This window comes from Rhea pennata, chromosome 3, assembly GCF_028389875.1.
Source record: "Rhea pennata isolate bPtePen1 chromosome 3, bPtePen1.pri, whole genome shotgun sequence".
Classification (NCBI taxonomy): Eukaryota; Metazoa; Chordata; class Aves; order Rheiformes; family Rheidae; genus Rhea; species Rhea pennata.
The window spans coordinates 54572427-54587709 of NC_084665.1; the positions used below are offsets into that span (position 1 = coordinate 54572427).

Sequence of the window (15283 nt, forward strand, 5' to 3'; positions counted from 1 at the left end):
AAGACTGCTTGACTCTGGCTTTAGCACAAACTCATATCATTAAGATGGAAGGGACCTCTGGCTATCTGTAGTCAGCAGGGCTGACTTTGAGCTTAGATTGCTCATGGCATGGTCCAGTCAAGCTGTGAGTATCTCTAAGGGTGGAGAGTGGCCAGCCTCTCTGGAAAACCTATTCTAGTGCTGAACTACTTTCTTTTGTGCTCAAACCAAGGACTGAACTATCAAAAGGACACCAGTATGTGCTGCTGCTGTATCTTCATTTGCAGTTCAGATAGACTATTATTACTTGAACTGAAGGAACCACTTTCAGCACCTTCCTACAACAGCCAACAAGGACATGACAAATCTTTTTTCATCACACCTTGCAGCCATTTCCTGGTCAGCAGTATACTATCGATGATGAGGAAACTTGCATCCTAGCACTGTCTCTGGGAGTAGTCGGTCATCTACAGTTATTTCAAAACAGACAATAATTGGGTATAATCACTTCAAAAAGCACTATAATGTGATCAGAAAAAATGTGCAATGTCATATTTGAGACCCAAATACTGCATTGAACAAACTCTTCATAAGCTTTGGTTAATTTATTAAGATTTTAGCTTAAGAGCAGGCTCAAATAGCTCTTCTCCATTTTCTAGGTTGAAGGTTATGATTTTAGCAGTTCACCATATTTTTTAACTATATGAGAATTTATATAGCAGTTTAAACAAGTAAGACCTGAATTCTTAAACAACTGCTTTTAATCCACAGAATATTCCCCTTATCTATAAACTGTTTGAAAAAGAAAAGATCATTTTAGTGAGACCATTTCTCTCTCTTCTGCATAGCCTTGGAGCCTGCATGCCTGCTCTAGGAATCCTAGAATCACAGAATCAGCCAGGTTGGAAGGGACCTCTGGAGATCATCTAGTCCAACCTTCCTGCTCAGCAGGGTCACTTAGAGCATGTTAGACAGGGTTGCATCCAGGCGGGCCTTGACTATCTCCAAAGAAGGAGACTCCACAACCTCTCTGGGCAACCTGTGCCAGTGCTCTGTCACTCTCACAGACGGATGCTCTGATTTGCACCTTGTCATCAGATGCAGCATGCTAGTCCCACTGTACTCCCATGTTACCAAATGCATCAGCAACACCTGCTTCCAGTCTGTAACAGATGATAGTCACCAGCACATGAAGAGGAATCACTTAGTCCAAGACAGCACCAAGAGTGCTCTAGACTCAAAATTCAAGAAAAATATGAAGAGACACCAAGTAGCTGCCAAAAAAAGTGATTTTAAAGTATCCCCTTTGTGCCCATTCATTTTTCACCCAACCATCACGAATTATTCCAATACTGCACAACACATGTATGCCTGTTTTGCCATTTCCGTGAGATCTTTGCAAGATAAAATTCTAAAGCCCCAGCCAAGCTGAGTTTGAGCAACTGCCACTGCCTTATTACATACCTCCAAGCCTCCTCCTGCAGGAGGGTTAATGTGAGCAGAGACTGAAAATAAATCATAGAGTAGGACCTCTTCCCACCACCCTTAGGTGATTAAATCCCAGCTACGCAAATATGTGGCAATGGCCACATTACATCAAACCAAAAGTCTCCTATTCACTATCTTGTCTTCAGCAGTGGTTACTGGCATGTGATCAGGAAGAGAATGACAACATGCAAACATAGTTATACCTCTTGAGTGTCTTAGCCTTGCCTCCAGCAGTCCGTGGACTTCCCTTAGTAACCTCTATCCTTACAAGAAAACATGTCACAAAATACTCTAAGATTTTTTCTATTACTGTTATGTGTTTTTATATACAAAAATATATGTACATGTCACAGAGTCATCTACTCCAGAGATAATGTGGTACAAATATCACATAATTGAAGTATCCACGTTGTTTATAAACCAAGATTTGCTGTCAAACAGAATTAGTAAGATCTAGATCAGATTGAGACATTTACACTAAGGCCAAGAAAAATAATCAGTAATCAGCAAAACCTGTTTTACTTTCCTAACAGAACTGAAAACCAATGGATCAAAAGCTCACCGTGTATTTGGCTTCAGGTTCTCAATCGGCAAATGAGTAGTCCCTGCAGTCCTAGTTGACCATTTATTCTTCAAGAAGTCATCATAAGATGCACTGTAAACCAGATAGCCTGTAAATGAGGAAGACAGGTAGTTTTAGGGATTCCACATGTAAATTTATGATAGACTAAATCTTAGGTGTTGTAGATTTTATGGGTTAAAAGGAGTGAAAGCATCTTTGAATTTGAAAGTGATCAGATGCCTAACATTTCTGGGAAAAAAAACAAATAAAATTAAAAAAAGCAGGCTAAAAGAGTTACCCGTTCCAAGCCAGTAAGTAATATAGCATATAACAAGTGACTTCCCTCAGTGTCACCCTTGAGTCCATAGATACTGCTCAACACCTCTATGCAATTACCAGTGCACAGTTAAAAAAAACTACTTCTGCCTTTCATTTTAAAATTGCTGCTGCTATGCTGCCTTCTCATCACCATCAGTTAAATTAAGTTATCTCAAACACTATTTATGTTATGTTGCATCTGCATTACAGTATTTTCTCTCTGGTTCCAGACTAGCACACTTAGTATCTTCTGCTACAAAATGTACGCTGAGATGGGTTTCTTTGGGTTTGGGTTTACCTGGGGCTCTCAAATGGCCTAAGGATGATAAAGGAGATTGAATTTAACACATTTGATTAACTGTCCCAAATTTCACTTGTCAGACTGATATCTGAACAAAATTTCAGTAAAACAATGTAAGCACAGCTTGGGCCATGGATTCCGTTTGAGTTCAACTCTGATACACTTTGTTATATGAAAAAATGCTTAAATTTCCCTCTTCACTTTCTTACAAGCTCCACGCTATTTCTTTGTGTACAGGACCAGTTTAGTTCTGATCTGCATCACTGATACTGCTACTAGGGCATGCAGTTTTGGCAAACCACAAGAGACACTGCTTTACCCTGTTCCCACACAGCCCTTTCCTTCACTCCCACCCTTCCTGGTTAGCATTCAGGAAGGAGCAAACACAGGCTTCAGGGATTCGGAGAAAAGCCTAGCCAGAAATACATCTGCAGGCAGATTACATTCCTTCAGCAACACTCACAGCTGACATCTGGGGGCATTTATCAGCCCCAGCCAAATAGTCACATTAGCTCAGAGTGACCTGAACCCACATACAAAAGCTGCTCAATAGACATATTTAGAAGGTTGCCTTCGGTGGTGCTAAGGGGCAGAAGTGCTCAGTCAAGCTAAGTGTTATCATGTGTATCACCAGGAAGTGGTGACTTCAGAATTGTGGTTCAAAAGCCCTTCCAAAATGCAGCCCTTTGAAATATCTAGACCAGCATGAGCTGATCTTACTGGCCCTGGTCTAGCCCTGACAGATGACAGGAAGACCTTTCTTGTTCCTCAGAAACTAGCTTACATCTCCTGAGAGAACTATAATGGAGAGACAACTTCTATGAGAAGTTAACTCAATTTAAGGCAAAGATCTTAATTCGACAAAACTTCCCTTTCTCCCATCCCCCAAACCCGCTCAGGGAAACAGCCCCACATCTCCAGGTGCTGGGGCTACCAGCTGCTACTTCTGCAATACCTGTTACCATGTCTCCTTGAACAGGTTTGGCCCAGTCCACAATGACAAAGGAATGGCAACCTTCTACTGCCACAACGGTGATGTTGTGTGGGGCCTTCAGGGGACGCAGCTCTTTTTCTTTAAGGTCATTAGGAATGATTTCATCGAGGCTTTCCACTTGGAAGTGCTCTAGAGCCTCTGTCAAGGAGCAGGGAGCTGCTGGGTCTTTATTTAGATAGGTCACATAAGGAGCTGGAAGAGATGAGGAAAGGTGGCATTAGTTAGCAGTTTGTAGATATCAGCAGGGAAGTACACTGAAAATTTTCTGAAAAGAAGAGAATGAAGTTTTGTGATGCTTTTAAAAATTCCTCCTCCTCCAGCCTGTTCAAACTACTGCATGAATACAAATCACTTACTTTATTCTTAACAATAAAAAATAGACTTTCATTTCCTGAACTTCCAGTGTGCACATCTACAATTTCAGTGAAGATTTTGCTTTTCATTTTCCGATGCAGTTTAGAAACTTTTTGGAGTGTTCCTATAATTTCACATACGTATAGCACCAGGGAAACCATCAAGTGACAAACAGTCAATACGACTCTCTCTACTCTGAGCAATACATAGGGACCAGCACAGCTTGGGGAGATACCATTTGATTAGTTGCACATGGTTGCTCTAAAGCGGCAAATTCCAGTCGAGATTTGACAGGCAAAACACTACATAGGTTATATGTACAATGAAGAAAGCCTGAGGTGTAACGGTTGGAGGCCATACGGCCACAGAGCTAGTACACTGAAAAGAAGTTAAAGAGTCAAAAGTTGCCCCTCAAACCATTGAACTTACGCCCAAAACCCCAGTTGGCCCAGCAGCTGACCTGACCCTCAGTTCAAGTGGCAGAAGTATATAATGGGCTGCCAGGGGGCTACCAATCTAGGATGAAGACTGAAATGCAGTCTCCTACCACCTCGAATCCATCCAGTCTGGCCCTGAGTTGCTCCTCTGATACAGAAGCACAGCAGCTCTGAAGTGTTGTGAGTAGTGTTCCTTCTAGGGGGGGAACCTAGGGGTTCCTTCTAGAATTACAAAGCAAAGCTGTAAATAGTAAAGTGAAATTTATATCTATCAGTTTTACTTTTTGGAATGTTCACATCCAAAATTTCACTTATTCCTTGACTTTCCCATATGTCCTGCATGAAGCACACCAAGTTCTTCTTTGATCTATATGCTCATGCAAGGTGAGTGAAATCACTGCAGTTGCCTGAAGCAGTAGAAAAGCATTAGGTTCTTCAGAGGAAGATTCACATCTATATGAAGACTGAACTACTGGTGTGAATTTAAACTGATGTAGTTCAGCTGAACTGAGCACCAGAGTAGATACTTGTTTCCTTAACTGACTTAAGCTAAACCAAACACAATGCAAAACACAAAGCAGAACACTTTTAAACTGAACAAGTACAAGGGAACTGCATTGCTTCAGAACACTGGTCAGAGTTCACATGCAGACATGTAAATGTCAAAGCCATGAACAAAGTCCTGCTGTTTGGGTTTCCCAGGAGGCAGTCCTTACAAGGACTACAGGCTGTTTTGTGGACAAATTCGCGCAGTAGCCTCAGCTTAAAGACTGACTTTGCTAGAACATGAAGTATTTGCAGCACAAGTAATAAGCTACATAAATAAAGTATATCCTTACCAGTAAACCGTTTCTTCCCAGCAATATCGTATTCTGACACAGGACTGGTACCAACAACACTAGTCTCTGGATAGACAATTTCAGATTCTGTTGTTGTAGAAGTAGTGGTGGTAGTGACAGTGGTGGTGGTTGGTGGCAAAGTGCTCTCAAAAAACTCATAATCTTCAGGGGAAACATAAAATGAAAATGTTAGCTTGCTTCATCTTGTTTTGGCTTAACTATAAGAATGGAAATGTTTGCACTACAAGCCACAGTCCCACAAGAATATCCCGCTCATCTACAACACCTCAGTCTTACAAGGGTTTCTAACAAACTGATGGAAAGCAAGAACAAAGTCTTTGTCTTGCAATATTGATGTCATTGCTGATTTAAACCTTCCTCACACAGGTTAAGAGAGCCAACACAAACACATTCATATAGCAATATTCTGAACTCGCTCCTACTACTACCTCCCATAGCAACCCTCAAAAGAAGACAGTACAGTAATTGAATCCCTTGCCACAGCCCTCAGATGCTGAAGGAGGAAAATTAAAGGAGTGAAAAAAAATCACTTTTTAAGTGACCTTTGTGTTATTCTGTAATCCTAGAGTTGGCTCATACTACTCTTGAACCTTTCTACAAACTAGAGGTATCCAGTCTTGTACTTGCCATTAGTGGCCCCATTATGCTGATTAGGGAATGGCATTTGTGAACCTCCAGGCCATTTTCTCTCAGTTTATACCAACTGAGTAGTGAGAAAGAAAAGCCTACTGCAGTGCTAGGCCTTCTGCTACACAGCTCGGAGAACTTCAGTCTAAGGGCTCTAATACAGACCACACCAGCAAACAGATGAAGATACACTGACACAGTGAAATACCTAGTTACATAAATCCAACAGTTTCTCCCGGTAAGCAATCCTATATTAGAACTGGTATTCAGTCCCATTATATATAATGTTCTTTGAAATGCTACTGTGATAAAAGACTGAAAAACACAGAATTAAGGGCAAAGAAGCATTTGGCATCGCTGTCCTGTCCTCATATAGGCTGTGGGGCTCTAATCGTTGCCTGGAGTATTTTCTGCTTGAACATCTCTGTTTTCTGTAGGTGAAAACTACTACTATCTAGCAAAAGCCCTGTGTGCTAAAGATATTCCACTCAGATGGAGATGTATTAATTGTGCAGATTTTAGTCCATCTTCTCCTTTCTACCCCCACATTTTAAGTTCGGCCTAAGTATCAAGCCAGGAGCATAAAAAAAAATCGCAAAAGTAATTTCTACAGTATCTTTATCTCAATGCCCTCACTCTCCTTTCAGATTACCAGAGTAATGTAAAGAGACCTTCATGTCAAGAAACAGTTGTCTTAGGAACCCCTCTTTTCATGTAACACATGACTCGAAAGCTATTCCAGCTCACCACTGCCTCTTAAACTCTTATTCAGCAACTGGCTTTCTATTACCCAATTTCAAAAAAAAAAAAAAAAAAAATCCCTCTTGTAAGAGACCTTTACAGTCAAACAGTACCATCATCATATATCACATATGCCTCCGGAGTTGCTGTCACATCTGAATCCAGTCCTGAGAATGTATCTTCTGAAGAAGAAAGAAAAAATATTTTAAGAATTCAACAGTATTATCCCCACCTTCCTAACAAATTACTTCTTGAATAAAGTTTAAAATAAAAATTTTTAGCCACTTAATTTGTAAAGAAACAAGACGACTGCCAAGTTTCCAGACAGCACAGTGACATTCCACTCTGCATATTCAGAACAGATGAGTAGCTAACTGCAACTAACCGGCAGTTTTGCTGAGGGAAAATGGGCTCAGACCTCAAAATCTAGTGTAATGCACCTTCTGGGAACTCTGCTCTGGGTCACAGGGCTCTTGGAGCAAAGGCAGCACTGTCAGCATCCACATAACACTTAGGTCGGGATTTCATAATGTTTTGTAAGTCTTGAGAGCAGCATACATGAGGAACTTATATGCACAAAATAGACCAAGCAATTCAAATAAACTGAAAACCTCTATTCAAATATTTTCTACAAGGGAATAATAAATAAATAAATAAACAAATAAATAAAACCCACCACAAAGCCATGTGAGTTACTGGCTGTGTCTATGCCTGCAAGTACCCAAAAGGAACAGATTTGTAAAATAAAGTAGAGGTTTTATTTTTTACTAGCTCTGATCTGATCCAATGGACTGAATGTCCATTACAGGTTGGGGCACATACACATGATCTTGAAGTACATCTTCTGCTTTGGTTTTATCCAGAGTGAATCCAATTTGTGCACACTGAGAACACTCTACAATGCAAACAAATGCATAGCAAGCAGGCATGATCGTGAGGTGCACATCAGAAGCACACTCCTGATCCACACCAAAAACTAATACAAATGCACCCACAGACTACCCAGATGCCTCTTCCTATGTATCATCTCAGTGTCGCTGTGGGTCATGCATCCAGCACCTGATATACCTGCTTTCATGTGGTAAATTCAGGAGGCTTTCCTGAACAGTCTGAGAAGTGTATTTTTCTCTTTGTTATTCAAGGAAGCCAAAGAGCACAGAAAGCTCAGACTAGCCTCAAAAAGCAATGCAAAGAACACAGAAGTGTTTTGCTGGAACCCACTGTAGGTGGGATCAGAAGTCTTCACTTAAATGTCAGGGCTGGGGAGAGGCCAGTGTGCAAAAAAAAGGTAAGATTGACCTTAAGATACTTTACAAAAAATGATAATTTTCCTGTAGCTCTTCATGTGAAAGAAAGTAATATTACTTGCATTAAGGCAGTACTATAAACGTTACAAAATTTCAAGTGACAATTTCAAATAAATCACAAACATAATCTGAACCATACCTTTGCATTTTGTATTTTTTTATTTTTATTTAGAACAATTAATGTACAAAGAATGATTTTTTCCTAATACAATAAGTTTCTTTTAAAAACAGCTTGAATATCAGAGCAATGATTTAACTGCCAAAATAAGCCTTGAAAGCAGAGGAAATTAGTTGATTCAGTCAGACTTTCATATAACAAAATCTGACGTTTTCCCATTACAGATTTCTGCAGGCACTCTCCAGCAAATCATTCTAGGCAGGAAATCCACTTGACTTCTGTGAGGCTAGTGAGTAACCCAGTAGACCCTTTTTTGAATCCAGTAGATCTTCTCACCATAGTTGGCCAGCACGAATCAATGTCTGCATGTATGCACTTCTGTCGATTAGGTCCAATTTCTTACAGAGGCTCAGATGTGCAAGAAGTCTGGAGACTTCCATGGGCAGATTTCAGCTCACTCACACCGATTATCTTATAAACCTTTTATCTACATACAGTCCAGCATAAGTAATTTCTTTTGTCTATATTTGTGCTTGGTCATCATCTTCTCTTTCTCTTTCTCTTCCTTTACATTAGCAGTGGCATGATGATGATGGTGTACTTCCAAAAAAAGCTCTGTCATTATAATTTTCTCCATTTATATCTGTTGTGTTTTCTAGCTTGCTTCAGGTATTCTTCCAATAGTTCTCCAGTTAGCACTGCTTGTACTGAATATAACTAAGTCTTGGCAAGATTGATTGCCATGGTCTCTGGACACCCAAAAGAATAGCGGACTACCTACTTATAACTTTATCACGTGAGTAAAAAGAGATTAGGAATCCACCACTTTTCCTTGTGAATTCATTAAAAAGTTTAGTTGGTTTCACTGGCAAATCAAACTTGTGTTGCCAAACTCCTTCCTGAATGTTAAAGACTGCTGAATCTAGTGAAATGCTGGCAATAAATTCTGCTGGGATGAGCAAGTATTCTGCCAGTGAGTTAACAAATACGCCAAAGCTTAAGTAGAACATGTGGCGGCGTTTTTGGCAACTGCAGCTTCCAGCTGTTTGGGAGTCAAGCACTTAGTGACAAAATATCAAGCTCTGGCAGATGCAATATTTCCCTAAAAGAACTGGAGTATTTTCTAGGTTCACACTGAGAGGAAAGACGTAAAAATATTTTTTGGAAATAGTCAAGGGAGAACTGCATGAAATGCTTTGGTAGTTCAAGTAGCAGCTGTTTATCTCTCTTGGAATGGATATATCAAACAACACAGCAATTGCTAAATACCATAAAGGTGATTTCTTTTCAAGCATGTTCCTCTGTGGAACAGGCAGGCTATTCTGCTGCATTTCTGAAATGTTGGGGCAGATGACCACAATGCAAGTAAGAAGAGGAAAGAAAAACTCTCTCTTCAGAGAGGTAACTCTTCACATAAATTCTAACAATTTCCAGGTAGAAATTAATGTTGTTCAAGTTATATAGCACATCAGTAGTGGAGATGTAGAAATCAAACACCATCTTATTCTTTCAGTCTTCTACTTTGATGGATTTGCAAAGATGATGTTGAGGTGCTGGGCAGTTTAAGAGGTAAAATCGTTCTTACGAAACAGGTAGCCTGCATAAAAACTAATTTTCATTCATGCCTCTTATAAAGTTCAAAGCTTCAGCAAGGCCACTGGCAGAAAGGAAAGAAAACAAGCAGAATATTTTTAAATATTCATTAAATCACAGCAAAAATCCCAACCCACACCTCTGCTAAAAATGGTACTAAGCTCGGTAAAGGTTTTGTATTGTTCAGCTTCTGGAAACCTATGCTCAGATTCAGCCCAGACACGTATCATGAACTGTACCAGAGAAGTAAACACCTCTTCTTGTTGAATAAGGAGCTACTCAGCAGTCAAAGGGGAAATTTAGTAGGCAAAGGATACAATCTCTACAGGTTTTGCATCCTATTTACAAAAAACAAAAAAAAAAGAAAAGAAAAAAAACTAGCATGCACATTCTGAGAGAAGGCAGCTTTTCTGCAGTCATTCTTTGTTAAAATGGACAGGCCTTTCCTCACTGAGGTAACAGCATAGGATTTCACAATTTTTTGTTGCATTAGACTGAAGCAATGGGTTCAGGGTAGGATGGGGCGCAGTGTATACTAGCAACATAGGCAAAGATTTCAAACAAGTTTTCTGAGTGCAACTCATCTTTGAGTGAGAAATACGCGAGGAAAGGCAGTAAAAACAGTAGAAAGATAGTAAGAAGGAAAAAGAAATGCTCACCAAATAGAAAGTCAATTCCTTTACAAGTAAGCCAAGCTAAACCAAGGCCATGCTAAAAGGAGCAAATGGCACACAAGAAAATGATCTAAAAAGAGTTAGAAGTAGATACAATAGGAATTCCTGAGGTTGATCAGTCTCAAGATTGAGTCTGGCTGCATTACTTAAAAACAGTATGGTCACTGAAAAGTTAAGCTGGACATATCCAATGAAATACTGCATAAAACATCTCTACTGTATGAGGCTATGTATGAGGCCATTCTTTGTATGGCACATACATTTTAGGACCATTTAATAAGAGGAAAACCAAAAAATATCACAGAAATATTTAATGACTGTGTAATTTATGTATAAATATTTATACGTATACACCTTCCCATGTATATGTACTTATGCATACCTACGTATGTGTGTATATAAACATACACACTTTTATACAAACAAACTGTTAAAAACATGACATGAAGCTAATTGTTAGATAAATATTCACACTATAAATCATTGTAATTCCATCAGTACAAGTCAGTAACATCTCTGACATACTTCTTACCCAGTGTATCCGGTAACACAATTTTCAGTCTTCTGCTTGAGATCCTTTCCAAAGGCACCATCCTTAGGCTCACCATCAGTTCCTGGAGCCACATATTTCCATGTCTTCTGCGCTCTTTAAATTGATAATTTAGCTTCCCAGGTCAAGATTATATGACCTCTTGTAAATCTACTTTGGCTTCTGAGATGCAGATGTGGGAAAGGTTAGGAGGGATTAATTACCCATTAAAATCAGCCACTGCAGTCAGCAGATACCTGACTGCACAACCTGCTGTTTAGGTTATGGCCATACCTGTCCCTGCTCGTATTCCCCGTTTCCAGACTGAGTTGGGGGCTATCTATAAAGAGAAGGGATAGAAACTACAGAGGCACTCCCTGACGTAGTTTTTCAAAATAAACAGCTAAATGGTTTGCAATGCAACGTGCAGGTGATGAAAGGGTAAAAAAAACTGGTAGAAAGAGGCTCAACACCCACTGACTCCAGTGGACGTATACTTGTTTATTTTGGATTTCAGTTTAACACCATGTCTTAAGCTTGTGTAACTGCAATAGGGAAAAAATGACATTCACTGACAAAGTCATATATTTTCTGATGAGAAAGGAATTAATGTACAGCTCTCTGCCCTTTATGTGCTGCCAGGGTTGTCTTTCCTCAGCTTTATCGGTGCTGTGCTACATTCCTATTTGACAATCTCTATCTCCAAGAGCTGGCAAGAAAACAAGAATTTCGTTTTCAAAATCTTGTCCCATCGTATGTGGGATATCAACATATTTTCATGAAAAACTTGAGCTTGAGGGCAAGCTGACATTTTCCAATGTAAAACCATTTCCCCCCAACCCTTATACAGCCACTCTAATATCAGTTTCTAGGTTATCACATGGGCCAAAATCTATTTTCAAAGGTAGATTCTTTCCTTATATTTTTGAAATCATACTGTACAAACAGTACAAGAAAAAAATTTAAACAGCACAAAAAGGAAGTTACCTTCTGCATTACACTCTGGCAGGCCATCAAACCCCAACATCAAGTTGCCCTCGTCATCATACTGTGCATAGGTGCCTGGAGGACAGGTTGGGGGTGGTTTCTCTGTGGGCGGTTCAGTTGTGGTTGGTTGAGGAGTGGTAGTTGTAGTAGTAGTTGTTGTTGTTGTAGTTGTGGTAGTTGTTGGGGGTATTGTAGTAGTAGTAGTAGTAGTAGTAGTAGTAGTAGTAGAGGGAGTGGTTGTTTTCTTAATCATTTCAAGACCAATCAGAGGTTTCCCTCCAAGGCTTATTATTGGTTTATCTTGCGCACTTGCTACAGGTTTACTAAATCTGCCATGACCAAACAAAGGTAATCCATCGGGACTCACCATTGGGGCACCCTTTTCATCTAGGAGAGAAGAATGAAACCAAGAAAAATCTCATTATTAATCCATTTCAGGCTTACAGCATGGTATTAAACAACAGTAGATTCCACAGGGGCACTGAGAGTGTGGTCATAGCCTCCTGTAACTAAGCTGATAGAGAAGGGGGTTATTATCTAGGAACGACACACATCTAGGGAAGCTGAAAAAAGGTTCAGAAGAACCTCAGATAAACCACAAAAATGTTCACTTTCATCAACAGTTTGGTAAACATTTTTTTGCAAAGACTGTGGTGAGATTTTGCTTCAGAGTCACAATGTGCAGCCTGTATTTAATCTAAATTAATCTCTTAACTGCTGATGAAAGGTATGATGAATCAATTTTTTGTTCTCTAATGTTAAACATGTGCAAATAGAAACTGAGAAGCAGGTAAGATGCTGTCATTGCAAAGAAAAGTATGAGCCAAGTTCTGGATATTGCAAGTATTTACGGTAACCAGTTTAACTGCACGCACCGAATTTGCATTCAAGAGACCTATTTAGACGGACCGATACGTAATCAGCAGTGCTTTCATAGATCACATGGAGGGTTTTTTTTTTTTAATTATCTGTGGTCAATTTCAAAAATAAAATTGCATATTTATGGGTGATACAGTGCTGCTGATAGGTAATAATTATCTCTAGATATAGAAAGATATACACAATGTAAACTCTTATTTTAGCTCCATCCTGCAGTTCACTCTCACACTGAAACAACTAAAACAGACATTGGTGAGTCCTGCTGACTAGACTCTGTCTAGTCAGATAGCTCCCACACACGTGTTGACTGCCCTCCGGTAACCTGAGGTACAGCAACCCAAACAGCTTGCACAGCACTTCAGCATGCTTGGAGAATTCAACAGCCCAGAGGACTAGCCCCCAGGCAAGAAATATCCCTTTCATAAACCTAAGACAAGCACTGCAGGATGCCTTCTCCAGATTCAGAGTATTTCAAGACACAAGGATCTCAGCAACTTTACATCAGCAAGAGGTAAATATTTTGCTACTCACTCTCCTGCTCTCCACAGGAGTCCCACTCTCCATTTTGATTACAATTTCTAGCTACACCTCCTGATTACATGCCCTATGACCAGCAAGAAAATATTTGAATAAAAAGTGAAAAGAGTCGCTAGTGCAAAGACTTTGATCTGGCATTATTATAATCCCAAAGCAAATTCATAGCCAATATACCATCCTCCAGCTCAGGTTTTCTCCTTCCCCTGCACCTTTGTTTTCTAAAAACAAGACACCTTCTGTCAAAATCTGCAGTGTGAGCTATCTGAACAGCAGAGGAAGGCAAATCCTACAGAATGCAGACTACTCATCATGATTCTGAGTAGCTTGCTTAATTCATATTCAGCTACATTGTTGAGATCTGCTCAGAAGTGCAACCAAATTAACTGGGAATTATTTTCATCACTACTACTTGCTTTTATGAACATGTCAAAAATGTTTTTTCTGCAGGGATGCACGGACATCCAGCAAAAGGCCTATGTCCTCATTAAGAATTGTGAATATCACCTGAGTATTCCTATTTGAAAAAGGATATTCTCAGGGAAACAATGGCCTGGATTGTTCATCCCTCCCATGTTGGCTGAAAACAACTAGTGTCTCAAGAATAATCACTCTTTGCAACCATCAGAGAGAGAATGATGAAGATCTAAAGATACAGTCAGAGCAAGCCCTAGGATTACATCTGTTTTGCCCCCTCTTTCTAAGATCAAATCTACTGTGGTACTGTAAAAGTACCAATAAATTCTTTATTTACTAAGAACAAGTCCTTTTTTTCTATTGAAAAAATAATAAAATTGATCATTGAAAGGGCAGTGATGCTTTTCAGGAATTGCTACTTCTGAGTAAGAATGGTGTGATTTTTAAAAAAACGATGATCAAAGAATGACGAGTTGAAGTCATTAAAAATAATTATATCCCTCTGAAGAAGTTTGTTTTCAAAGACTAACACTAGAGCCAAGAAAGGAATTAACTGTGGGGACTGAGTTGTGGAACTCTTTGCCATGATTAAGTTGAAGTCAGGAACAGGAATTTAATAAGAGGCACGAAATTTTATATGGTTACTGAGAATATTGTAATTTGGAAATAACTGATTGCCACAGCACCATTGAAAGGGACATTGGTCAGAAAAAAATCCAAATAATGGAGATCAAGATTAGATTTAAAGAAAAAACAGTACACTACAAGTAGCTAGCGCAGAGGTGTTACATATTCCTAGAGTCTCTCATGCTAGGAGACAGCCCATCAGCCAGCTGGGCTTTCAGAGCAGGCCTGCTACGGCACAAGCTCCTAGCTCTACTTTTCGATTTGGTGAGAGGAGGGGGCATACTTAAAAATCCACACATTGGCAGAGGGCTGGGCTCGTTCTTCCCCCAGCAAACCTACAGCAACAGAAGGCTCTTAGGAAACTGCCAGGCAAAGGGAGGTTGTAGCATGCAGCAGATACAGCAAACAATCCTTGAAATATTTTTGCACCTCCTGGAACAGGTCAGTTCAAAGGCCCAGCCCCAAGTGACTCCTTTCAGCCTTGCCCTTTGCTCCTGCAGGAGCACAAGTCCAGCTTGTGCTGAGTGGCTGCAGGGCAGCTCCTGCCATCATGACTGCCAATACAGCCCGTTCTATCTGGTAGACTAGCTGCACTTTGACATTCAAAAGTCTTGGAGAAACGTGTAGACACTGGGGCTGAACCATGGCAATGAGTGCTGTGCAGTTAAACCAGGAGGTGGTACGTAACCTTTTAAACGTGCAGCACAGGTACAATCTGTCCTTCCACCTCTAATGGTTGCTGGCATGTGCTACCTGGCATGCACCCCATATGTCTGCCTAGCATCTCCCAGAGAGAACTATGGGAAACATGCAGAGTGGTCCCACACCACGTGGCGTAAGGATGGCTGTGCAGTCTCCCCTTTTATGGACTGGTACTGGGCTCTCTCCACCTATTCCCACTGCTCATCAGGATCTGTTACCATGCACACAAAAACTGTGGATTCTTTTTTTTTTTTT

At 40.1% G+C, this 15283-nt stretch overlaps 1 protein-coding gene across 4 annotated transcripts in view; it reads right to left on the reverse strand.

Moving 5' to 3' along the window:
- FNDC1 (fibronectin type III domain containing 1) overlaps positions 1 to 15283 on the reverse strand; it is a 50896-nt gene that overhangs the window by 16976 nt on the left and 18637 nt on the right. Inside the window, exons 10-14 of one of the 4 annotated variants that reach the window (XM_062572330.1) lie at positions 11870 to 12256; positions 6775 to 6843; positions 5273 to 5434; positions 3604 to 3834; positions 2030 to 2138 (exon numbers count right to left, since the gene is read on the reverse strand). In XM_062572330.1, coding sequence (XP_062428314.1) covers positions 2030 to 2138; positions 3604 to 3834; positions 5273 to 5434; positions 6775 to 6843; positions 11870 to 12256 — 958 coding nt within the window. Of the gene's footprint in view, positions 1 to 2029; positions 2139 to 3603; positions 3835 to 5272; positions 5435 to 6774; positions 6844 to 8217; positions 9744 to 10878; positions 11000 to 11869; positions 12257 to 15283 lie in introns of those variants that run through there. The other 3 variants (XM_062572333.1, XM_062572332.1, XM_062572331.1) reach the window with 3 other exon arrangements.